This window comes from Colletes gigas, unplaced genomic scaffold, assembly GCF_013123115.1.
Source record: "Colletes gigas isolate AHSC1104 unplaced genomic scaffold, ASM1312311v1 Colletes_gigas_Sc00003, whole genome shotgun sequence".
In the NCBI taxonomy this organism is placed as follows: Eukaryota; Metazoa; Arthropoda; class Insecta; order Hymenoptera; family Colletidae; genus Colletes; species Colletes gigas.
Genome location: NW_025106632.1, coordinates 210,550 through 237,579, shown reverse-complemented (window position 1 = coordinate 237,579; position 27,030 = coordinate 210,550). Strand labels below are relative to the sequence as shown.

At 29.9% G+C, this 27,030-nt stretch overlaps 4 protein-coding genes across 8 annotated transcripts; 2 read left to right on the top strand and 2 right to left on the bottom strand.

The window, feature by feature from the left end:
• The first annotated feature begins 4,861 nt into the window (after positions 1-4,861).
• Positions 4,862-7,334, top strand: LOC122404564 (galactose mutarotase-like). 2 transcript variants are annotated; one of them, XM_043408627.1, is made up of 10 exons: positions 4,862-4,984; positions 5,069-5,358; positions 5,436-5,584; positions 5,651-5,878; positions 5,943-6,107; positions 6,173-6,279; positions 6,348-6,453; positions 6,561-6,767; positions 6,899-7,069; positions 7,205-7,334. In XM_043408627.1, the coding sequence occupies exons 2-9, from the start codon at positions 5,235-5,237 to the stop codon at positions 6,989-6,991; spliced, it is 1,179 nt and encodes a 392-aa protein (XP_043264562.1). In that variant the 5' UTR covers positions 4,862-4,984; positions 5,069-5,234; the 3' UTR covers positions 6,992-7,069; positions 7,205-7,334. The 2 variants fall into 2 exon arrangements, with proteins under 2 accessions (XP_043264562.1, XP_043264560.1); XM_043408625.1 differs by lacking the exon at positions 4,862-4,984 and having other exon boundaries at positions 5,026-5,095; positions 5,176-5,358; positions 6,173-6,273.
• LOC122404733 (ATP-dependent DNA helicase DDX11) lies at positions 7,179-10,300 on the bottom strand. Its single transcript, XM_043408955.1, has 7 exons — positions 9,612-10,300; positions 9,022-9,498; positions 8,377-8,927; positions 8,070-8,293; positions 7,797-7,976; positions 7,514-7,729; positions 7,179-7,424 (listed from the first exon to the last, which is right to left on the bottom strand). The coding sequence occupies exons 1-7, from the start codon at positions 10,298-10,300 to the stop codon at positions 7,179-7,181; spliced, it is 2,583 nt and encodes an 860-aa protein (XP_043264890.1).
• A 539-nt stretch (positions 10,301-10,839) lies between these two features.
• On the top strand, positions 10,840-17,739 carry LOC122404712 (myosin-2 heavy chain-like). The gene is made up of 11 exons (XM_043408920.1): positions 10,840-10,949; positions 11,269-11,357; positions 11,502-11,563; positions 11,640-15,772; positions 15,850-16,148; positions 16,237-16,415; positions 16,497-16,651; positions 16,755-16,844; positions 17,035-17,090; positions 17,188-17,308; positions 17,441-17,739. Exons 1-11 carry the CDS (start codon positions 10,917-10,919, stop codon positions 17,513-17,515), a joined length of 5,292 nt encoding a protein of 1,763 aa, XP_043264855.1. The 5' UTR covers positions 10,840-10,916; the 3' UTR covers positions 17,516-17,739.
• Positions 17,740-17,762: 23 nt separating this feature from the next.
• Positions 17,763-26,984, bottom strand: LOC122404708 (cohesin subunit SA-1). 4 transcript variants are annotated; one of them, XM_043408908.1, is made up of 20 exons: positions 26,856-26,984; positions 26,470-26,673; positions 26,095-26,261; positions 25,853-26,031; positions 25,581-25,754; positions 25,310-25,514; positions 24,902-25,231; positions 24,217-24,822; positions 23,798-24,140; positions 23,499-23,732; positions 23,218-23,410; positions 22,955-23,141; positions 22,561-22,865; positions 22,279-22,490; positions 22,032-22,198; positions 21,822-21,873; positions 19,098-19,133; positions 18,688-18,861; positions 18,519-18,603; positions 17,763-18,121 (listed from the first exon to the last, which is right to left on the bottom strand). In XM_043408908.1, exons 2-20 carry the CDS (start codon positions 26,646-26,648, stop codon positions 18,104-18,106), a joined length of 3,846 nt encoding a protein of 1,281 aa, XP_043264843.1. In that variant the 5' UTR covers positions 26,649-26,673; positions 26,856-26,984; the 3' UTR covers positions 17,763-18,103. The 4 variants fall into 4 exon arrangements, with proteins under 4 accessions (XP_043264843.1, XP_043264842.1, XP_043264844.1 ...); XM_043408907.1 differs by having other exon boundaries at positions 26,801-26,982; XM_043408909.1 differs by having other exon boundaries at positions 18,688-18,822; positions 26,801-26,982.
• Positions 26,985-27,030: the final 46 nt, after the last annotated feature.

Sequence of the window (27,030 nt, the reverse complement as noted above, 5' to 3'; positions counted from 1 at the left end):
CAGTTTAGTGGTTCCCACAAATGAGACTTTCTTGGTCTTTAAAAAGACCGATTTGTCCTTTGGCCGCTGCTCGTGAACCATCATCTTTGGCCATCTTCGATTTTGATTAAATGGAAATCTTCAATTAAATTCTTCATCTCGATACGGACCCTCTTGCTTGGTGGTTGGGAGATAACTCCCCGATGAACGCCTCAGGGGGCTCTTATATCCTAGGAGCACGGACCCTCACGAGTGACCGAGCGACATCTGTGCAATTTTGATACACGAATTGTTAACGAATTGTCCCCCAACATAAAATTAAAGAATTATTATTTCAATAATGGCATACTTATAGGTATATATAAAGCATTTCTACATATTCTCCATCGAAACGCGCGTTGTTTGCAACTTGAAACATTAAGATCCTTCAATCCGTTCAGAAGTTATAATGTTTTAACCATACGCATGAAATTTCGAGCGAACATTTCTGCATCTTTAAAACATTATAACTTTTGAACGGATTGAAGGATCTTAATGTTTCAAGTTGCAAACAACGCGTATTTTGATGGAGAATATATAGAAATTGAATATTGAACAAATCAGAGACTGAACATCTCTGTTATGGAACAACTTTTATATTTAACAATTCACAGTCACTTTACATCTCTGTTTTGTAACAACTTTTATATTTAACAATTCACAGTCACTTTACATCTCTGTTTTGTAACAACTTTTATATTTAACAATTCACAGTCACTTTACATCTCTGTTTTGTAACAACTTTTATATTTAACAACTCAGAGACACTTTACATCTCTGTTATGGCACAAGTTATGCAATAAAACTGAACATGGTATATTTGCCTATATGTATAGGAAGGAAATTCGTCGTTAGTATTGTCGCCCGTCAATGCACTTAATTATGCAAGATCAGTATACTATCTAATTTTATTTAATCAAAACTAATGGTACTGCATTGCACTTTATCAAATCGTCAAAAAAATCCGATACTCGTTGAGCGTATTTATCGTAATCACCGCCAAAAACACAATTGCACTTGTACGAATTATATATTTGACAGCTAAATAACTAAATACCTATCACATGGCTCGAATTATTCCAAATAACGATCTGAACGATTGTTTATGAAAGTTGTTAAACCTGGAATACCCATTTTGAAACCTATTTATTAATTTACACTTTTCTTAATGTTTCATATCACAAACTAAGTTCGTTATGCGTATATCAATATTAGTTATTATGCATTTATACATAGGTTGCATGTAACAGGTACTTACACAAATTTTGTGTCTTTCGTTGTTTTATTTGAATCAAAAGTTTGTTAAATATTATACTTTGACTACTTGGATAAATCAAAGAAATACAAGAGCTGTGCATAATGTTTTTGCATTGATCTTTACGATATTACAAACCGGTATAATGAAAAATAAAATTAGATAGTATACTGATCTTGCATAATTAAGTGCATTGACGGGCGACAATACTAACGACGAATTTCTTTCCTATACATATAGGCAAATATACCATGTTCAGTTTTATTGCATAACTTGTGCCATAACAGAGATGTAAAGTGTCTCTGAGTTGTTAAATATAAAAGTTGTTACAAAACAGAGATGTAAAGTGTCTCTGAGTTGTTAAATATAAAAGTTGTTACAAAACAGAGATGTAAAGTGTCTCTGAGTTGTTAAATATAAAAGTTGTTACAAAACAGAGATGTAAAGTGTCTCTGAGTTGTTAAATATAAAAGTTGTTAGAAAACAGAGATGTAAAGTGTCTCTGAATTGTTAAATATAAAACTTGTTACAAAACAGAGATGTAAAGTGTCTCTGAGTTGTTAAATATAAAAGTTGTTCAGTTTAGTTGTTCAGTTTTGGTATTGAGTTTTGGTGTTCAGTTTTGGTGTTCAGTTTTGGTGTTCAGTTTTGGTGTTGTTCCCAAATATGAGATTTTCTTGGTCTTTAAAAAGACCGGTTTGTCCCTTGGCCGCTGCTCGTGAACCATCTTCTTGGCCGCCATCTTCGATTTTGATTGAATGGAAATCTTCAATTAAATTCTTCATCTCGATACGGTCCGTCTTGCTTGGTGGTTGAGGGATATCTGCCGCGGGCCCGCCAGGGGGCACGGTTTTTATAGAACTTCTTGAAGCCGGAAGACTGCTGACTGGCTGCTGATTGGCTCGTTGATTCTTTGGCTTGACTGCATAAAAGCGGGCACAACTGACCGACTCTTTTCAGTACTCCTGGAACCGCCGGGGGTACTGTCACGCGTTTTTCTTTCTGTTTCAGATTCTCTGATTCTGCGATGCTGACTGGTGTCGCCGATTGGTGTCGCCGATTGGTATATACATACATATATTTATATTCATATAATTAATACCATTATTGTGTTTTCTATTTATATATAGGGATGTAATATTTCGTTGTTGCGTTCCTCTCTCCAATAATTCATTCAATTGTTTTTTCTTTCAGCTTTTATCTACATATATTACATCGTTGGGTAGATATTTTTCCAATTATTCTGTTCTTTATTTTCGACATCGATGGGTTGTTATTTTTCGAATTATTTTGTTCATCATTCTTTACTTCGTTGGGTTGTGATTTTTCAAATTATTTTGTTCCTCATTGTCTTTCATCGTGGGGTTGTTATTTTTTTAATTATCCTGTTCTTGGTTGTATATTTGTATTTGTCCCTATATTTATATTTGTCCCTATATTTGTTCACATAATTAATTCTAATTTGTGTCTATAACTACTAATTTTTATTTTAGTTTTTATTCAGATCAATTTTTAGATAGAGGACGACGGATGCAAGATTCATGCGTATTACCGTTAAATTTAAGGCGCGGCGCGAATGGTAAAATTAACGTCGAATATTTCTTTTTTTCCTTTCCTATGTTTCTCAATTCCCATTTTAATCTCATTAATTCCACCTACGACGTTAATTTTCTGTTTATATTGTATATTAGTTTATTTAATGCGTAGATTGCCAAGTAATTAATTAATTAACAGCTTCTTTTCCAGTCTCGTTCCCCCGTTTCCAGCTCCGGTCACCGCTGCTTTAATGTAGAAAGCAAGTGATCGGCCGTTTAGATGGTTCGAAGGGTCGGTTGCCGTCCTCTGGTGAGACAATTCTAGGGAAAGAGTCATCGGCCGTAGAGGGGACCTGTTCCTGTCTGCGGTAGCCCCGACTCAGGATCTCTCTCCTGTGTCAGACGTCCCGGGTTGGGTCCTACGGGCTCCCAGCAGGACGCGTTGGAGAAATGGGGAACCCGTGTCTGGTGCGTCGATTCTCCTCCCCTTCAATTGGACTTGCTAAGAGGTAACGAGCTGCCCCTTTTGACCCGCTATTCGGTACGTGTCGCACCTCATGTTCCTACTGCACTGTGCAGTATTGTGTCGCGTTTCGTCGTGTCGCGTCTACCACAATTTAGCTTCCTCCTTTGTTTTAGAAAAGTAATTACTTGGCATCTTTTTTTTTGCGTCATGCGTTAGTTCTAAGTCTGTAAAAAGGAAGATTGATCGAACTTTGTTCCATCGGTCTCACTTTGGGTCTCCACTCGCAGCAACCTCCTCGTGGTGAGACCTGGTAATCGGTGTTACCTTTGAAGAAAAACTTCTTCATTATGGGTAACACCGAGCTAATGGCTGCGAATTTAAAACAATATAAATTTGATTTTTAATCTAAATCAAAATCAAATGTTGTCTAATACTTTTTTCTAGGTACTAATTCTAGAAAAAATTTCAATGAGATAACTTTTACTTTATTTATTTTCAAAAATCGTATTAATAATATACATATGTGTGCTCATACATGGGAATAAAAAAAAATTTCTTTTTTTTCAATAATTAAAATATGATCAGGAGGTCTTAAAACGTGTATTTCCGTAAAATAAATTTTACAAAATTTTTTTTTCATTATGGGTACTTTGCTTATGTGCGCCTACATAGGTCGGAAAGTAAAAATGCCTGGGCAGTCGAGATTCGAAATTGTTTGACATTAGCTCTTCAAGATCAAGAAGGAAAGGCTCCTTCCTTCCTATTCGCCTTCTTTATCGATTTCCGAAGTTGCGTGAAACACTGACCACACGTAACATGTGGCTCGTGCGGTAGGGTATGTCGGTTAAGGAAATTCGTCGTTACTAGTGTCGTCGTCGATGCGTTCAATTCAATAGTCTATTATGCCAAATCTGGCCACACTGATTTCGATTAAATAATTGAGTTAATATTAAAGTTCTAACATTCCCATTTCCTCCGTTTGGATAAAACTCATCGGAAACGTTTTATATGATAAAAAAAATGTAATTATATCTCTGTTGTTATTTGAAATGATTTATTAATGATAATAAAGCATCACCTACAGTCTGCGATGCTTAAACATTACAATAATTGTAATAATTAATATAATATATACTCCGGTTACTATTTATAATTTATATAATTAATATTTATAGAATAATGTACAATGCTTGGAAAAATACATGAATTTTTAGTGCAAATCAGACACGTTTTCCATTCAATTTTTGTGTATACTCCATTACATTTAATTCTGTTGAGTAAAAAATCGAAGACGATATTCGTTATTACATTTCTTTAATGAATTCATTTTTTTAATTTTGCGTATCATAAATTTAATATTTGTTGCCCTTTTTCTCATATCAACCTGTTTTTTATGTCTGTAGATATTGATGGTCATGCAGTGCCCAATATCTTGTTCAACATTTTCTAATAATAAAACGCGCCTGAAAAAATAGTATCGATTTTTTCGATTTTAAAATCAATTGAAAAAATGTATGACATTACTAAAGTTAAAATAAGGTTAGAAATGATAAATATATGCAGCATGACAATGTACTCGTCAAATGACTTTCTATTGTTTAAACAAATAAATACTTAGTACCTATATGAGTAGTATTTTTAATTTCTTTATATTAGAAAAGTGAAATTTATTGTACTGATTTTAATACCATAAGCATTCTAACTCATTAAGTATTGTATAAATTGTATTGAATATAATTGTATCATTAAATATGGATTTTCGTGGTTGTAATTGCAAAAATATAACAATTACAGAAGGAATATTTGGAGAAATCTGGGTCGGTAGGTTGTTTAATTATTCTTTGTTGTGACAAAATAAAAAATAATATACCTACAAGTTAATAATAAATTATAAAAATAAGAAAACGATGGGGATCAAATTTTTACTGATTCTATTCCAAAAATAATAAAATCATATACAATGGCAAATACTAATCAAATGGAAGTTACTGTTATTACTTGGGGTGCTACAATTATATCTTTAAAATGTCCAGATAAATATGGACATTCTGCTGATGTTGTTCTTGGATTTGATGATTTGAAAGGTGTAATTTCAGCTTCTACCCTTAAAATAACTAAGTTTTATGAATATTTATTGTTAAAATATAACTGAATTTTATAGGATACATGAACCCTATGACAAATCCATTTATTGGATGTATATTAGGCAGATGTGCAAATCGTATTAAATATGGTCATATTACTATCAAAGGCAGAGATTATGAATTAACAAAAAATGATTTTAATGGAAAACATCATTTGCATGGAGGAGTAAATTCATTATGTTACGTTAGGCTATGTAATATGTAAATACCTTTTTTTACACAATTTTATTAGGTAAATGGTTTTGGCCGCAAAGTATGGGATTCATACATTGCTGGATGTTCAGTTGTCATGAGCTATTTAAGTCAAGATGGAGAGGAAGGGTACCCAGGCGCAGTATTAACTACAATAAGATTCAAATTAACTGCAGATAATAAGTTAGAAATGTGTATGCGAGCAACAACTTCTAAACCGACGATAGTGAACTTATCGCATGGTTCTGTGTTTAATTTAGCTGGACATGTGAGTAGCAGTATGATTCACATGTATTTAATTATATGACTTGATAAAATAAACAATCTGATAGGATGCTGGAGAAGTAGAGCTAAAAAAACATAAAATATTATTAAACTGTGATCGATGGACATTTGCGGACTACACAGATCCAGTTCCAACAGGTGCAATACGTGGTGTAGGTGGAACAGTCATGGACTTTCGAATACCCAGGGTTTTAGGAGAATATATGGAAAAGGTATAAAGTTGTTCAATATCATTACATTTTCAAAGTATCGAATACAATTATTTATTTAATATTAGGTACCATTTGGAGAAGGCTATGATCACAATTTTTGCATTACAAAAAATGGACAATCTGGAAGTTCATTTGTTGCAAAAGCTTGGCATGTAAAAAGTGGACGGTACTCGTAAATAAATTTATATGTTTAAAGTATTTATTAAATAATGTTAATGTTTAAAATACATTGGTATTTAGCATCCTAGAAATCTACTCTGATCAGTGTGGAGTACAATTTTATACCGGAGGCCGTCTACCACCTCAGATTATTCCAAAATTTTCTACTAATTATGATTTATTACAAGTAAATACATGTTGAATTCATATACATTAATTATCAATAGTACTTTTTATTTATTTGAACATTAACATCTTTTTAAACTTATGAATTTATTATTAATTTTATTTTAGACAGATAATAATGTAGAAGAAAACAATGAAAGTTATAGTAGCGATGCTGAACATAGCGGAGAAGAAATGCACATTGAAAAACCATGGGGAAGAATAATATCTGAACCTAAAGGATTGGAATTTCTCTTGGGAAAACAAGGAGCACGCTATAAAAAGTATTGTGGTTTTAGTATTCAGCCACAAAATTACCCAAACGCAATACATTACGTAAGTCCCTTTTTTAAAGTATATAACAATAGAATTAACGTGTCTATAAGTACATAATAAAAGTATTAACTGAATAAAAGTTTTTAGAATAAAAATCCTAAAGAATAATATATAAAATGAATTTCTTCCAGTCACATTTTCCGTGTTCCATATTATACCCTGGGCAAATTTATTGTCACGATCTAACATACAAGTTTGAAATACAACTTGCAAATTATATGTAGTATGATTAGAACTTTGTACTTATAATTTACGAATTTTAATATTATGTGTTATTATGTAATCTGATACGTTAGTATTATGTAAGTACACTAAAAATATTTCAATTACTATTAAGTTATTATAAAGACATTTTTTATTTTAATTATTTATTACAAAATTTTTTATCATTTGTATCAATTAACTGTTTTTCTATTGTGATAATTTCTTTTTTTTAGCAAAAAACTTGGCTACACTGCCAATCATACTACCAAAAGTGTTATGAATTATTACTGTACGTTGAATCCAATGTGGGAGTGCTTTTGTTTTTTGACAATAGCGTTTATCAAACAATATTACTGTTGAGTAATCATTAATATGTCGCACAGCTCGTCCAATACATTGATTTACTGCTTTCATACATGAATTTTCATAAAAGTTTTGTCCGGCATCAGGTTTCTAATGAATGGAAGGAATTATGAAATTTAAATTATATTATTGTTATGCAATATACATTGTTAGAACAAAAAAGAAAAATAAATACGTACAACATTTTTATTTAAATATTTCATTTTCTCTTGTAGTTCTAATGATTTAATATTTGGGTAAGGCATTCCTACAACTATAATACATCTACCCAAATTGTCAGAAAAATTTAATCCTTCGCTTAATTTACCACCTACTACACTAAATAGTAGAGATCCATTTTGAGGACTTTGTGGTTTATTTATACAAAGTGCATATTGTTCCAAAATTTCATTTACCTACAATATGTAAGATTTATATGAAAATTTCATGAAATAATTCTAACAATGTAAATAAAAATAGTACCTGAGAAGTTAATTTGGGTTCACGAAAAACACACTTTTTTGAAGAAATTTTTTTTAATATTCCAGACTTATCTAAATGTTTGTATACTAATTCTTCAAAATTATAAGAGGGTAAAAATACTACAATTCCAGCTGGTACAATATTACATATATTTAACAATGCTCTTCCTAGTTCATCTATCTGAAATGTTTAAAATTTTATTGACATACCTTATTGATTATTTATTAATTGCTAAAATCACTTTAATTATGGTATTATCAGTGAAATATATACCAATTTCGTATTTTGTCGATTTTGAAAATTAAATTCAAATTCAATACCAGTTGGACCGTGAGTTATAATATTACATATTATATTTTCTTGAGGAATCACATGATCGCATGAAAATGTAACAATCCTATCAGGCGCGGCACCTGCTGCTATAAATAATTGTTCTGTAAATTCGTTCATTGGTGCCATTGTTCCACCAGCTAGTATTACAGCTCTTGCATCTTGTACTATCAATAATTAGATTATATCAGATTTACATAAAATAATAGGAATTGTAAGACAGCATGTATTTTTAAATTTATGGCCGTACCGATATCATGAAAATGAGCTGCTGGATTTAACAATAGAAATTTTATAAAACTTTGTCCAATAGTTGAACCAGGAACGACTAATATGCGTCCATCGCTACACCTATTTTGTAAACATTCTAAAAAGCTCACAACTGATATCAATGGATTATTTGATTGTTCTTCGTTTGGTACTTTGTCTGTAAGTGACTGAGATACGTCCGATTCTAAACCTTTGTTTTTAATGGAATTTAAAAATTGTGTCACACCAGAAATTTCTGTATCATTTTTATGAAGTTTTACATTATTTCCATATTGTTCTACGAAAGCTTGTAGTTTGTGACTCAACCGAGAATTTTTAATAAATTTCAACAAGTCGAATATGTTTACTGTGTCAATTTCTGTCGTTACTTCAAATTCTTCTATTTTATATAATTTCGATGATACTTTTGTGTCGATACTATCATTAGGATTTGACTTTGTAGTAGCTCCAAAAATTGTAAAGAGTTTTTTTAAACAAAAACTTAACTGACTTAAGCTTAAGACACTTTTAGCAGAAAAATTCATTTGAAATCTGAAATATAAATGAGTATAATTATAAATATAAAATATAATTGATTGTAGAGTATAATAACAATGAGATTGTCGAAACAAACAATGTGTAATACCTTTTTTGATATTGTAAAAGTTGGTTATAACAGTGCAATAGATGTCTACCTGTAACCATAACACTATGCATTCTTTCAATGGCTTCCAATAAATTATGAGCTTCGTCGATTATTAATATATTTTTTTTTAAAACAATTCCTGAACTTATTCTTGTGTTTTTATGCAATATAGTATTGTAAGGTACTAATATTAGCTGACCATGCGGAATAGCATTTCTTGACGCGTAATATGGACAAGTTTCAAGATTTTCTCCTTTCTGTGCAATTTCTTCCACATCCTGAATGTGTGCTAGAGTTTCCCCTATTAGCCAATCTTGATTACCTGGCATAAATGGACAATTAGTTGTCACTTTTTTTTTTTTAACATCTTTTTCATGCTTAACGGTTGTTTTCTTCTTTTGTAATTGTAAACATTGTTCGTTAATTAAATTCAAGTGTTTTAATCTTCTTATGTTTTTATTAATACAATAACTTTGCCTAAAATTATTTATAAATATAAATATAACAATTAATGTTAATAAAATATAATTTCTAGAATTTCTTCAATTTTAATTTTATATAATAATGTAAAGAATATTCTTAAAAATTACCTAGATGCCAATGTTATGACGGATACATTTTTTAAATAAGGACTTTTTTTTAGTTCCCCTATAAACTGTGACAATTGGGAATGAGTTCTGGAACAAAAAAAGATTTTGGTGTTTTCATAAATATTTCCTTCCTCGTTTTCATTTTCAGAACCATCTGAATAGTGTACGATATCTTCTAAAAGTAGTTCTGCCTCTATATTTTCATCTTCCAGATGTGAATCGTCGAATGACAAATCATTTTCTGATACTTTATGTTTTATATAATCTGTTTTGATTTTATGGTACGATTTTTTTTTATTATTTATATTTTTAGCTGTTTCTACCAATAAATTTTTGTTACGTTCGTACTGAAGAATGTTGTTTAACTTTGTTTTAAGCGCTTGTCTTTCGCTGTTCAATTCTATCTGTTTGGTCTGAACAGATAACCAATTATCAGAGGAATTAACACATTTTTCTATTTTCTCATCAAGTACCGAAATTGCAGCTGTTAACTGACTCTTCTGCAATTCTTCATAATCAATTAGCCACTTTAATGCACCACAAATAATTGACATAGATTTACCAGTGCCTGTTGGACTTTCAAAGATTCCCAAATTACCATTCTCTAGACATATATAGAGTTTTTCCATAAATTGATTTTGTATAGGATATGGTGGGAAAGGGAAAAGAAATTCTTGAGTAGTTTGCATATTGTTTAGTAATCATTCAAAAACAAATATAATAAACTCTTTGTTAAACTTTCACAAAAGATCAATAAAAAAACTACACAGTGTGTTCTTTGAATCTACTAAAAATGTATGTAGACTAAAAAAAACTTAAAATATTTAAAAAATTACTTAACACAACAGTAGTTTAAACTTTATGTACAATATTCTTCAACTTTCTTGAGAGCAGTGTAGCACTTGTGGGAAAAGCCGGCAGCCGACATATTCTATCGCACGACGGCCACGGGCCCGTGCCGCACGAGTAATAATGTAACGCAATCCTTTATTTCTGGTTTAAAAAAGAAAAGGATAGTAATCTTATAGAGTTGTGTATTAATAATTTACTATAGAAATAATAGTTAAGAGAATAGTGTTCATTAAAAACTCTAAATTTGAATAAATTTCTAGGGACTTTAAATAAAATTAGGGAAATTTATGTTATCTCGTTAGAGAAATACTTTACTTCCTGCGATGTGAAGAAGTAGTAGTTGTTTGAAATTAAACGTATCTTCCATGGAACGTTACGAGACGGAAAGCTATTTAAGTTTGTGGTTTTATCGTTTCTACAATTATAACTAAGTAATTTCTTGTTTAAAAAGTCATGAGAGTATGGCTCCAAGTAATATTGGAATGGGTAAGTAACAATATTATGTAAATTGAAGTGCGTGAGAAGTAATTAGTCAACGTTATTATTTAACCAAAGGTAATCGTTATTACAAAACAAGTGGTAATAAACTTGATTAACATTTAAATGAATAAACAAAAATTGTAATTCCTATTTTACTATTATAAATTATCGTCATAGATAATCATAACAAAGTTTATTTAAAACTACAAAAAGTTTTTACTGTTTTATAAACATAATAAAGTGCTGTAGATTGTATATTTTTAATATGATGTAGAATGATATATATATATATTCTAAATTAATACTGAAATAAATAATGTTTTAGCTCAATTCCTTAGATGTGACAGAAAGGAATGTCACAGACTTAAAAGAATTAGAAGATGGAAAGTTCTATAAAAAGTTAATAGAATTATGGTAAGTGCTATTCTAGTTAATTATGCTTAATTAAAATGGAAAATATTGGTTAACACAAATTTTTTGTATGAAATAAGCAGAAAGTATAATATATCTGTATGTTATCATTAAATTTTGTTTATTTATATAAATTTTATTTTATAGTTCTTGGGAAGGTGATAAGGAAAATTTAGGTACAAATCGTATTATTACGCAATTTTTACAAGGTCTGTGCACATATACATATTGTTTAATTATATTAAATAGTTATTTAATTGGTGTACTTCTTATGATTTCATATAGATGATTATCCCGAGTTTAAATTTGACAAAGAATGTGTTGGAGAAATGGAACAATTGGACGTTGCTTCTTTATTTTTATTGCATGTATGTCAACACGAACCGATATTTTATGGGCCAATGAGTAACAAATTACAGCATGAAACTCAACTAAAAATTAAAGCATTTGTTGAAATGATTATTCCTTTCGAAAAACGAATAAATAGAGAGATATTAAGAAGAATAATTACCGAGGTAGAAGGCAATAATGTACCAAAAACACCAAAGACACCAAAAACACAATCACTAAAGGATTTTTTAAGTTCTCCTATTGCACAATCTGCCCAGAATTATAAACTATTGAATGAAAGAAATCGTGAATTAAGAAGGTTGAGGAGCCAATTGGAAGTGGAAAAATTTGAGAAAACTGATTTACAAGAGGACATAAAAATACAGCAAAACAAAGTTCAAAGCCTACAGAAAAAGTTACAAGAAAAGATTACAGAAATAGCAGTTTTACGTAAAGAAATAATGAAAATACATACTCCACAATCTTGTACAACAAATGAAAATACCACAGATCGTGAACAATATTATAAAAGGGAAATAAATTTTTTAGAAGATAGGCTAGTGCAAAAACAAGATGAAATAGATAAGCTTGAGGTAGAAAATGACAATTTATCGACAAAATTAGCGCAAATAAGAAAAGAAAACATATATTTTAGAGAAAAAGTAAAAAATTGTGAAAAGTCTTTAGAAAACTTGCAAATTCAGGGAGAAATTAAGGACAGAGAGTTAATGAATCTTAGATCGACTAACGAGGAATTATGCACTTATTTAAAAGAACTTAATAAGACACACGTTACAGAAAGAAGTTTTGAAATTGATGGAGTAGCACCCTTAAGCCCATCTTTATTACCTTTAAATAATAGTGAAGCTTTGAGTTCAATAATTGAAATTCAATTACAAGAAGCAAAAGAAGAATCTGCATCATTGAAAACTCAGGTTGATGTTTTAAATAAAAAGTTAGAATTTAGTAGTCGAGACTATAAAAGTGTAACACAACAGCTACAAGAAAAAACAGTAATGTTACAAGATACAGAAACTAAATTAAACACTGCTTTGAATAAATTAACTAAAAAGGTTGAATCCTTACAAGAAGAAAAGATGTCTTTAACAAATCAAAATCAAAATTTAGAAGATTTATGTACCTCTCAGAAGGAATCTTTAATACAAATCGAAGAATCGAAAAATATTTTAAGCATTGAAGTAGTTTCTTTGAAAGAAAAGATTAAAAATGTAGAAGAATCATTACACAATGAAACTACAAATAGTATGAAACTAAATAATGAACTTGTAGAAGCAAAAGCGCAAATACATGAAAATGTTAAATGTATTGAAGATTTAACACATCAAAATAATTCATATAAAACTTTTATTGAAAATTGCAACACGAATTTAAAAGAAATTATAATTCATAATTTAGATATTAATGATAGCGAAAATAATAATTTAGATGGTGCAACAACTATTCAACTTATACAAGCTCTTTATACATTGTTACATAATTTTGAAGAAAAATATATTATACAAGAAACAAAAATAAAATCATTGAATAATGCAATGGAAGAAATGACATTAAAAGCACAACAATATCAGTCTCGAATATTCGAATTGGAAGAAAAGGACAAACAAAATAATATGGAAATCTCAAAATTCGAGGAAACTATTACACAAAATATGATAAAAATTAGAGAACTTACTACTACTGTGGATCAATATATTACTGAAATTTCATGTCTAAAGAAAATTCAATTTGAAAAACAAGCTTTAGAAAACGAAGTATGTACGCTTACAAAAGAAGCGAATGAAAAAAATGTAGCGTTAAAATCTTCTATGATAGGTATAAAGACTTTACAAGAAAATTTTCATGCGTTTGCAACAGAATTCTATTCAACAAAGAAAAATCTATTTCATTTATTAAATGAATGTCAAAAGCAAAACGAAGAAACCATTAAAAACATTTTAGATGCTTATAAAATGATGTATAATAATTTTACTAAAGAACAGTTGCACAGAAAAGAAATTGAAGACAAACTTGCTGATAATAGAAAAGAATTGAAAGATAGTCGAAATTTAAATACTACGCTAAAAGATAATTTGTCAAAATATAAGCAGACAATAAATGATTTAGAGGCAGGAGCAATAAGCGCTAAAGAAAAGTTAATGATATCTGAACAAAAATTGGAGAAGCTTGAAGAAAATAATGAAACGCTAGAAAAACAACGTAAGAATCTTAAATCTCAAAGTGAACAAATTTTACTTGACTTAAATAATATAAACGACAAACTTAAATTATTTCAACAAGAAGCATGTAATATGTCAGATCGATTAAAATTCAAAGATGCTAAAATTGAAAATTTGGTAGCAGAAATTACTTCTCTACAGTTAGAAAAAAAACACATTGTTCGTCTGAAAATGGAAGAAGAATCTAAAACGAAAACCTTTATAAAAGAATTGGAAATTAAGCTGCTGGAGCAACAGCAGAAGTTGGATCGGTTAAATGTAGAGAGAAAATTAAAACAAGAAACACTGGACCTTGTACGAAATAAATTTGAAAACTTATCGAAAGAAACAATTGCCTCTGAAATAAAAATGAAGGAAATCATTTTAAATTTTCAGGAAGTAAGAACCAATCAAGATGCAGTTTTGTCGACTCAGGAAAAAGCCTTAAAGGAAAAAACTTTACAATTAGATCAGATACAGAAAGAATTTTATGAATTGAAAAATGCACTTCATAAACAATTAGAAAATGAAAAGTTGTTATGTCAAAATTTGCAAAGCAAAAACTCAGAACTTGAAATTGAATCATACAAACAAATGAAATCTATGGAAGAATTGCAAGAGTTGTTGAGAAGAGAAAAAAGCGAACATAATAAAACTAAAGACAATTGTAAAATCGAAGACATAAAAAAATTAGAAACTGTACGGGTTTGTAAAGAATTAGAACATTCAATAACTGATTTAAAATTAATAATAGCAGAAGCAAGCTCGAACGATGAAAATATTTATGAGGATGAGTACGATTTTTCGTGGACGGATAATAGTGATAAAACTGACGATGTATTAAATACTGTACGCACATCTATTAATACTGTTAATGCATCATGCAAATGCATTGTATATCTATCTAATATAAACACAAACTTAAAGGAAACCTTGCAGAAGCAAAAATTAATTGTAAATAACTATGATACAAAATGTGAAGAAATTAAATTATTGAAAAATAAGATGCAGGAACTAGAAAATTTAGAGGAGAAACGCATAAAACATTTAAATGATCTTATCAAGCACAAGGAATCATTGAGAGACTCTTTACAAAATATTATAAAATCAAGAGAAAGTTTGAATATATCCATAGATGAATTAAAACAAAAGTGGGATAAATTGTTAATAAAATTCTGTAGTATTTTTGCAATGGATACATCTGTATGTGATGTATTAAAACATATACAAACCAAAAAAACGCACCTTGAAAATACCTTGTCTAGGCTTAATGTTCATCACTTGCAAAATATAAAATTCCTGTATACTATTTTGTGGCAAAAGTTCTTATGGGCTGAACAAACATTAAAAAATACTTATTTAAATCCAACAAATAATGAACAAGCTTTCGATATTTCTTATGATAATTATTCAGATGAAAGGACAGTAATGGAAGTAGAGCTACAGAAGAGTATGATATTGCAAAAAGATATTAAATTTCATGATGAAATAAATGATTTCTCTAACTTAGTTACGACGTTTGAAATCAACTTAAATTCTGATGAAATAAAATATCAGTCTGAAATTGAGAAAAAATTAAAGTTACAGATAAATAAGTTACTCGAAGAGAAGAATGATTTAAGAAGGAAATTAGATTGTGCACATATGAAAAGCACAGAATTCGAAGGTCATATAGAACAGCTAAAGGCACCTTTATTGAAGAACATTGAAAATTTGAAAGTAGAAATAATGCAATCAAAGAAAGAAATCTTAAAGTTAGAAGAAGAAAGGGATGAATTAAGCAAGCGGCTAAAAAAAGAAGATGTTGATAATCAGTTGAAAGACATTCACGATAAATATAAAAATAAATTAGATGAAATTAAACTTAAAATGGTAAGCATATAATATATAATACCTTTTATTTTTGGTATCATTATGATCCGCTTGTTCTTATAATATGTTTATTATAGAAAACAGCGTATAATGAACAAATATCAAAGATGAACAGAGAACAAGACCAATGCATACAGGCAAGATTAGAGTCGTTGCAAAGAAAAATGGAAATACAGTGTCGTAAGCAGGCAGACGAATTAAGTAAATATAAGGCACATGTTGCTGACATGAGTTCACAAATTTGGAATGTCGGAGAGAAACTGTTGAGTGAACGACAAGAAAAGGAAAAATTACAAAATGAATTGACAGAACTTAAAGCTAAATATCAAAATTTTGATCAACAGGTCGTTTCCGCAATGGGACACCAAAGCTCCAAGTTAGAGTAATTATAATAATAATAAATAATTTAAAGTTAACTTTCATTCTAGTATTTTACAAAAATTGTTCAAAACTTTTTATTTCAGTTACGAAAAAAGAAATTTACTATCAGGAGAAAATAGAGAAGAAGTTTTACACAAAATTGCAGTAATACAGGAGAAAACTACTTATGAAAGAAGATGCAGTATTAGGAGCATACAATCAATGGGCAATGCATTTAATGCAGAAGACGAAGAGGGAGAAATTTTTGATAATATTTATTTAGGTAAATTAAAATAAACTTACTAAATAAATAAAGTAATTTTTAAAATTATAAATTATTAATGACATGAATTTAATTTTATAGCCGATATGAAAAACGGCCATTCATCGCTCGACACCGATATAGATCGATTATCTATTCTGAAAAAAAGAAATGCTCTTTGTAAACCACATCTGAAATCTTCTTACCCTGCAGAAATGCAATTTCATCCCCTATCATTTACAGAAGAAGAAATTAAAGTAAGCAATAAATTCTACATGCAAGTCATGTATGACATAAATATTTCATGTATCTTATATCGTGCTTGTGTTTTTCTACATACAATCCTAAATTTAATTGTAGACAGGCTCAGCAACAGATGAAGTATTTAATGATAGCTTAAGTCAGAGTTTACTTCCCGAACATAAGGTCAAAAAAAAGGATAGAACTCAGGTAAGCATCTTGGATCAAAAAATAAATAATGGATTTCCAGAACCTCCAATTAATTCTTTTTATAATTAATTATATAATTTTTGATATAATAAAAATAATTACAATTCAATTTGTCTAGATCTCCGTTTTTGCAATCGAAAATTCGTATTTCTGATCCAATGTTACATTTTATGATTTATATGTTATATAGACGTCATATAAAAAACCTGGTCCTCCGACACCTAGTAAAAATGGAGGAAAAGCGTCATTACAAGTAAGTTATCTGCGACGATCATTTTGTACTTACACAAAAGTAAATATTATTTGATATGAGTAAATATTATTTCACATGTTGTTTTTAAACATCGATGGGTAATGATCTGAAGAGTCCAAATTCAAGAATATTAAGAGAGAGGAATAAAGAGAGAACAACAACTACACCACGCACACTAAAGAGTCTATTCACTTCAAGACGTCAAGACGAAGTAAGGATAAGGATACTATTTAACTCTAAAATTTTCTCTTCTTCGTATATTTATTAATATCTAATGTATATTTAAAAAATATTGAAATCAAAAGTTAACCATATATAACTATATGTAACGATATTTTAATAGAATGTTACAGTGACACCAAAAGGTCGTAGAAGGAGTAGCATTTTCCGTAAATACCGTCCCACGAGTGATAGATGAAAATAATCACGTACGTAAAATGGAAGTATTCGATTAGTAATGATATTTGTAACCGCAAGGGAATAATTACTTTTTTTCTATCAAGACATATAAGAATTGTACAGAAAAATAGAACTAGAATTATAATTTTGTTTACAGTGGGCAATTTAAGCATACAAGAAAAAAAATGTTCATAATTTATACATTGTAGTCATTTATTTAGACAATTCATTAAATAGTTTTATAGCAACAATAATATTTAAAAGTTATATTAATATAAAAACGCCAATGTTACGAAATATATGGTATGTCATGTGTAATGTGATATGGTGAATTAAAAAGAAAATATGCGATTTTAAATAACAAAACCATTTCATAAGAATGATTTAAAGAAAATTTTTAGAAATTTCTCAACATAAAATGAAACTCGACGATCGATTAGAAATTCTATTACTTTATGTTGTATATGTAGCTGATTGAATAAGTTCTATATATTATACTATTTGAAACCTATTCAATCCGATACATGTATTATAAATATATGACAAATCACCTCCTCTTGGAATACTTCCATCTTGGATGCAATGCATTCTTTTCTATTGTACTTCATTATTCGGAATCAGATTCCTATAACAAAGATGTTTCGTTATTTTAATGGGGACTATTATAATAATTTGAAATTTATTCAAATTTTAATTATTTCATAATATGGCTTATTAAACTGGTATAATTTTATAATAAAATATTTTTAACTTTAGTTAAAAATTTTAGAATTTTAAATTATACTAAATAATTTACAAACAAATCTCAATATCTGTAAAATAAATTTTCATTCTATACTTAGGAATATAGTAATTAAAAATTTGTACTATGATTTTGTATACTAATATTTTAAATCATAATTATATGTATGTCTATTATAATTAAATTACTATTAAAAAAAATTAATGTATGATAATTTTAATATTATATATTTTATAAATTATATACACATATCTCGTAATTGTAAATTATTACAACTTACCATATATTGTCCTTCTACATAGCGACCAGAATTCCTAGCGGTTCTTCTTAACTCTCTTGGTTCTGCATGATCTTGACTTCTTCGTCTAAAAAAAAAAAATAAAAAAAAAATTGTATGATAATACACACAATATTTCAAATCTGCTGAATCAGAAAAATTGATTACTTACGACCTCGATTGAATCTGCGATGTCTTAAGTTTATTATCTATATCTTGAGATGGACTGGTTGATACATCTTCAATGATTGCTGTTGGAGACGTCTGCATCTGTGTGGTATCGCCGGATTCGTAAAAGACAGCTGCCCTAGATCCACGAGTTATTGATACTTTATTAACGGCTAATCTGAAATAAAGATTTAAGCTAATGGTACTACAAAGGGTGCACAACATTTAAATATATTTCACGAATACCGTTTCTAGCGGTTTTCTATATAAACGGAATAGTGTTATTCCATTATGTTTTCATACAATATTTTTTAGAATTACTTTATTGTACGCAAGTGTAAATCTAAATTTAATCTACTTAGAAAAAAGATAACTTAAAGATATAAAACTCGAAATGATATATAAGTTACTCACTGGTGTTTTCTTGGACCGCGTTTCTTCTTGTGTTTGCTGAAAGAACAAGTTATTATTGATGGAAATACGTTGGAGCTAATTTCATAAATAAAGGGACAAAAATTTTATATTAAGTAACTCTTTGTACTTTCACACGCATGGTCCATGTGATACAACATACACATATATTACAGAATTACACTTCACGTACATACGTATTATTGCATTCCATCACTACATCTGAAGGAACAATAATAAAGTATCCAAGCAAAATTCGTAGAATTAACCCAGGTATTAACAAATCAAATACCTAGAAACATGTCTAGAATATTGCGATGAATATAGAGAACGGCGTGTTAAAAAATACAAAATGTAAGAATCCGATGTTAAGCAGGAAATGTAAAATGATGGGTTAATTCTGTCACATTTCCTGCAAATTTCAAGAAGAAAGCTGTACAAAGTGCAGCATTACTTAATCGCTATGGACTTCAAATTTTGATAAAGCAGGATTCAGGAACTTATGGGAGAAGAGGGTCTTATTTTAATTAATATCACATGTTTATCGTATCTATCACCAATTTGTATATTATCAATATATAAACAGAATACAAAGTATTTTAGACTTACTTGCTTTTAAGTTCTTAGGTTCAACAGAACACACATCGTTCTCTATGTACTTTTTTGTCAGGCATTCCAAAAATATTATCGTTTCATTATTTCAACATTATTATTGTGCATTTTTATCTTATTTTCCTTACACTAGTTTATAGAAGGTGAGTTGCTTTGAAAGTAGGCACCAAGAACAACAGATTTCATTGATTCCTTGTACAACTTGACAATATTACATATATATTCTTGTTAATTCCTTACACTAGTTTGAAAGTTGATTTTAAAACAGGCACCAAGAACAATAGACCTCATCAATTCCTTATACAATTTTTGCCCCTTATATGATTACATATATTATATATTTTGCTAAAAAGTCTAATTCTTAGCTTGAATAACGATCAGGTAGCCTGCAACAAGCGATTCATAAAAGATTACTACCCATGCGAACACAACAGATTTATGATGTACGTAAAGACGCCAATGGTAATAAATGTTCATTAATAAATTAAGCACAAACATGCAATTAGTTGATAAAAGGGTAAACCACTATTATTTTAAAAATATTCTATCTTTAACGATATTTGACACGATACAAAAATTAAAATTATTAATATGTATACATATAATATGCTGCGTTGCAAATTATAAAGTTATTTACTTTACTACTTTAAATATCTTACATGTTTAAATTAAAATATTTGATAGCAATATGACGTCTTACAGTAACAAATACATTTTAGCAAAGCATATAGTAGAAAGCAATAACACAAAATAAAATACAGCAAAGAGGAAGATAGTTTCTATTAGCAATTAAACTACCGACAATGCAGATTTATTTTAGCATTCGACAATATTGCAGTGCAATGTTAACGATAGTAAATGAGATAGAAATGTGCACAATACATGGTGAATTAAAATATCTACGTAAGCACCTAAATGTAACATCTAAATTTGCACTACCTTCTAAAACTATTCAGTGTCCGTTTACAAATGTAAATTTAAAAAAGAAAAAGAAAAAAAACATGCTGCATATATGAATTTTGTACATTAACCCTTAAATGATGTACATTCCCATATGAAAACGCTTACAAAACTCTTCAACAAATAAAAAAACTTTTATACTATATGTAGACAACTCTCGTAAAATATCTCGTTTTTAATAGAAATACGAAAGCAGAATTGCTTCGTCACCTTTAGTTTAAAAAAATTTGCTTTTTCGAAAAGGTAAGATTTTCGGGAAAAATGAAAAAACTAAAAATGTTGCGATATTAAATTTAGTCTTAATAGATAGCGAGAAATTTCTCGAATATAATATAATGTATATTTTTATAAAACTTTCTGACCATTTACAATAATTTAATAACACTATACACTGATAATATATTTATGAATTTCCTCCATCTATTAAGACTAAATTGAACATTTTAGCATTTTTAATTTTCACGCAATATGCTTTATCTTTTCATAAAATCGTGCATTTCTACAAAAACTGATATTTTTTCGAAATTAGATAAATTCTATTCTCAGATTTGTATTTAGTACGAGAAACTCTACAAGATCCATCTAGAGAGTATTATAAAAAATCAGGGAAAGATTTTTATTTGTTAAACAGTGTAATCCTGTAAAACTTCCAAAAGGATATGATGCCCGTTAAGGTTGACTCAGCGCAGCACATTTTGCGTAAACGATGTGAAATTGTTTGATATCGTTCATGCTTCAATATACATACACTTATCCTAAAGGTAAATGTAGTCTCAGTCTTTTCTCGATCTCTGAATTGAAATTCTTAAAATTTGTATTTTTTGTTTTACTTATTTACTATAAACGGAATATCTCTAACAAAGAATAGATTATTATAAATAAAATAATGCATTTTGTTGGACCATTTTAATTTAAATAGTTCAGGAGATAGAAGGCATCATATATGATAGATATGGTTCTGGCCACAAGTGTTCACTTTCTCGCAAGCGTCCCGTCGTTTAAGAGTTAATAAGCTGTCATTACAAACTTTTATCAAGTATTACATATAGCGATTACTTGCAAGTGTGTAATTGTTCTACTTTCATAATGATTTCAATAAATAAAATGTAAGGTATATATTACTCTGTATTAGTTTGGTGTAAACACCCAACTCACCCCAAAAATTCATGATCAGAACCTTCTTCAGGCTCATCTACTTCTTCTTCTTCTGTAAAGATTTTTAATAAAAATAATTACGTTTTAATGTATTAGAGTGTAATTCTAAAATAAAAACAGTACTAAAATTTTATAAATAAATCTTTGAAAATTCTAATTCGAGTATATGGATTTGAATTTTTTAAATTTATATTAAATGTATCAACATACCAGCTAAATGATCCTTTTTACGTCTTGTGTAAGCGCGTTTACTTGTCACTGGAACTTGATCGGTTTCGCCATGTAAGAGACTGTTTCTGTACAAAAGTAAAGGTTGCCAATCCTCTCCCCGCGAGGACGGCATTCCAGCTTGTAGTCTCCTATCGAGGAAATTTAATCTAAAATATAAATATAAAAATTAGTCATAGTACAAATACAGGTAACATTATAGAAATCTGTGAATAAGGATTTTACTCACACGAGACGTTTATCTTGTTTAAGAAGTTTATTCGTAAATTCAGATAAGATTTCAAGAAAAGATAAATTTGGTGGTGGACCAGTAGGATCTTGTTCTATACTGTCTGGTGGAGTTACCGCGAAAAGCACACCTGCTCGATGCAAAGCTGTAATTGCTTCACGATTTTTTACTGCGTCTAAGCCAAACGATAAAGCAAATCGTTTTGCAAGTTCCTGAAATCAATATTTTTCAATTATTAATGTATACATTTATAATACCAAATGCTTATAAGCAAGTACAAACCTTTATAGCAGTAAATTCTTCACTATTTCTATTCACTTTACTTTTTTCAGCTACTATTTCATTATACAAAATATTCAAACTGTGTTGCATGGTCAAAGCACAATTTGTTTTATTAATATCTCTAGCTTTTCCTAGTGTAGTTTTAATTATATCGCCATAATCATTATAGTATTTTACATAATGTTTGAACACATCTGCCGATGCTTTTGTGGGTATCATATTATATACAATCAGCTTGCAATAACCAGCTAAAAAGTTTCTCCTTTTATGCAACTCTTCAATTTTTGAATGTTCGTCATGTTCGTCTGTAAGTAAAAAATACTGTATGTTGATTAACTCTGTTTGTTTTTAAATGAAAAATCGCAATAAAAGTATTCTACTAAAGGTCACGTACCATCTTCTTCTTCAAAAAATACGTACTCCTGTATGAACCGATTAAGCATATATTGCATTGCTTGATCAGGTTCGTACACTAACTGATGCATCAAAGGATTAGAATGCGTTATTAACTGATTACAAAACACTACCAATAAATCACATATTGTATTGTATGCTTCTTCTCTTAAAATTGGTGGAGAAGGCTAAAGAAATATTAACAGATATTATATATTATTTACATGACGTATCGATAAAGATATTTAGAAAGAAATTAATTACCGTGTCGCTTCCATCACCACTAACGAAGTGACGCATGGAACCCATAAAAGAATGTAAACGTTCCTTCAATTGTCGACATTCATCTTCACCTCGATTTCCAGAATCTACAGATTCCATGAGGTGATTTTGTCCCCACAAAATTGCGAAGAAACATGCACTTATACAATACTTAACTGCTTCATGTGGCAAACACCTGTAACAAGTATAACTCTTTAAACCTTTGATACCTGCTATGTATGTATTTGAAATTTCTATATGTACGTTATACATAATGTTAGTACTTCGTTGGGTCCTTGGCATCTTCGATGTCCTTGTACAAAGAATCCCATATTCCCCATGGATTCATATTGTGACAGGAATAAAATATTGAAACTTTTTTAAGGGACTGTACAACATTGAACGTTTCATCTTCATCCGGTTCTTCGTCTCCTTCTATCAAATTTCTATATTCATCAATAGCTTCTTTATATTTATTTACAATAGAATCGATTAATGTTGAACGCGCTACGTCACACCTATGTTGAAACATGTTAAACGTTAAATTTACTTATCTCTTATGAGAAAAATAAGAAAAGTTTACCTAGTGAAAATAGCGTGTCCCTCTATGCACATATGTTCCAATGTTTTCGCAGCTGTATCCAAAACTTCAGTGTCGTGCATTTTTTCTACAATTGTTTGAATCTTATTCAACAATGAATCTAAGTTTTGCTCTTGCCGAGATTTCGTATAAATATCCAAGTCAAAGTATTGAGGGATAGCAAGTAAGTTTGCCAACTTCTCGGGATCTGCTCTATATTTGTCAAGTAAAAGAGGTAATGTTTGTATAAAATGTTCCGTTAATCTTTGTTTGTCATCATGAACTTGCTTCATTTCTTTTGCCGACAAAATCTTCCTAGTTGGTCCCCGACCAACCGGAGCTTCACCTATTTTCAAAATTAAACTAAATTTTCACCAATACTATACAATTTTCTAAAGACAAATGCAAAACAGGAAGCTTACCCGTAGCGGCCTGTTTTATACAGCAAACCATCAATTCGATCAAAGATGTTTCCTTTTGATTATCTAAAGCTTCTTCTACGGGTCCAGCCTCTTCTAATAATAAATCTGTCATGCATTCCCAATCTTTCATCATCTGATTTGTTTCGATCAAAGAATCTACCAAATACGCTCCATGCTCATGAAGCTCCGATTCAATGAAAAATAAAACAAGATCTCGAATAAGTGGTGTGTTAGGTAGACGCTTTTTCCCACGCTTAGTCTTTACACCCGCTACTGCTTCGTCATCCGGTCGGAATAGTCGTTCGTTTAAAAATTCACCTGCTGCCTGTGCAACAGCACGATGAGATGAATAAACAAGTTCGTAGACGTGCTCGCAATCTTTATCGGTAAGAATCTCTCTATGATGCTTTAAAATCGAGATAACAAGTTTCACAGCTTGTACTGCTACATCATACTCTTTATCCAATGTCATTGCAACAATTCTGTCTTTAAATTTACTTGTAAAAAGTTCAAGTTTAGTTTTTAATTCTTCCGAAGCATACAATGGTTGCAATGCTTGAAGGCATTTTAATCGAACTTCTCCAACTTTATCATGTAATGTCCAACCTGAGAAATTACAATAAATTCATACAGATGTCGTATAGCATTGTGTACTAGTTTTTAATGTTGGTAAAATTCTATTAACCTATGTATTTTAAATAAGAATCATCTAAAAAATTTTGATGAAATTTTTTCATCCAAACACCAATTTCTGCCATGCAAATTGCACGTATTTCTGGTAATGTATCTCTGTACCGATGCACAAATACAGATTTGAACATATATGTAAGCATGTTTTTAATCTCATCCATGTTTTCTTCAAGTTCTTTGCGTTTAGCCATTAACAATTCCAATCTATCTGCTGCTCTTTTTTCTCTAGCTTTCTGTCTTTCAGCTTCATATTGTCGTTGTGTATTATCTAAATTTATTGATACGGTCAAAGCAACATCCACCAATGCCGTCATAAGTTTCATAGCTACAAATAATATTAACATTATTATATTTCTAAATATACAAGTATCAATATATTTATAGAAAAATGTATTTATCTTACCAGCAAGCGTGGCCGTATGCCTAAAAGCTCGAACTTGTGAATCCGAAAGACCGGTTAATAACGAAATTACATTATCCATTAAAAACTGATCATAAATTATTGAATACTGACATTGTCGAACTAAAATTTGAACAAATTCGCAGAAATTTGCACGAAATTTCTTCCATTGTTGCCCAGTCATTATCAATGGATATTCTCCACTTTCCTAAATTATAAATCAATATTGATTAAATATGATAAACATTTATTTGTAAAAACAATATCAACGTACTTCGTCGAATTCTTCAGTCATTTTTCGTATTATTGCCACATGTTCCATCGTTGCTTGCATTTCAGAAGTAATTCGACCTTTACAACCGCTTGCATTAATGAAAAATTGCATTAACATGAGAAGAGCATTTTCTTTATTGATTTTGTACTTTTCTATCCAATCATCGACAATAGTCTATATATGATGAAAACAATATAAAAATAAATGTAATTTTTAAATTTGTCATTTTTAATGTCTAATATTTTTTTAAACATATATACATATATACATACAGTCAACGAAGAACGATTATTCCTGATGACATAATAAAGACTAGCCTCATCTTCTAGACTATGCGAGTGATGTGTTCTCTTTCCACGTCCACGTCCACCGCCCCCTCTTCCCCTATTGCTGGTAGTTGGAACAAAGTCTGTATCTATTTCTTTATATTTTGGTTGTTGTATTGGGCCCCCTAGAAATAATAATTGTAATTTACAACAATTAGTAACAAAAGTAATATTAACCAGAAACATACCACGTAACCTAGCGCGTGTATTTCTTGTGATCCTCATATTCGTTGGAGTTGCTGGTGTCATTGGTTGTTCGAATTGAGATTGGTTCTCAAAATTGCCTGCTTGTTCTTGGTATTGGTGCTGCGATGTACCAGGTGAACTGTAGCTCTCGGACGAATAATGCTCGGGTCTAAATGAAAATAATATTATATAATACAATGTATCGATATTACATAAATTTTCTGAAAGTATAACGTGTTTAAAATAACGTAACATGTAACATGTAACATTATAAAACCACATAAATTGACTCAAGTATATTAAAATTTATATGTAAAATTAATGTAAAACAACATAATGAAACATTTATAATTGTAGATGTGCAACATTATATTTACGTTGGATTATGTATAGGCGTTTGAGGTGTTTGACTATATGGCGTGTAAGTAGAATAAGACTCATTCGCTTCTCCTCCCGAGTTATCGTTCATGGGAGTCATCGGAGTCATTGGTGCCTCATACTCTGGAGGCACTGGGTCATCCATACGTATTCGTTTACCTCCTCTTCTGTGCATCATTTTACACCTCTTCTTATTACTGTCCCTAAAGAATAAAATATTCTGTCAATTTAATAGTTTTAAGAATGATTACTTTCGTCTCAGAAAAATACCGCCAAATGATATTTCGCAATAGAATTTATAAACAAGTGAAATTTTTGACTATTTCAAACCTGTAAAAAAACTCCCCGAGAAGTGCGGGGGTTAGGGAACTTCACGAAGCCTTACGTTTTTATAATTTGTAACTGTATCTAATTCAAATGTTGTGTCTATTCAAGAAAATTGGAAATAGACATTGACAGAATTCTTCAAATAACCCCGGCTTCTTGCGAATACGGCAGTTGGGTTGGTCTCACAATATATACAAATGTGCTCCAATAAACACGATTATTGGTTGTTTATC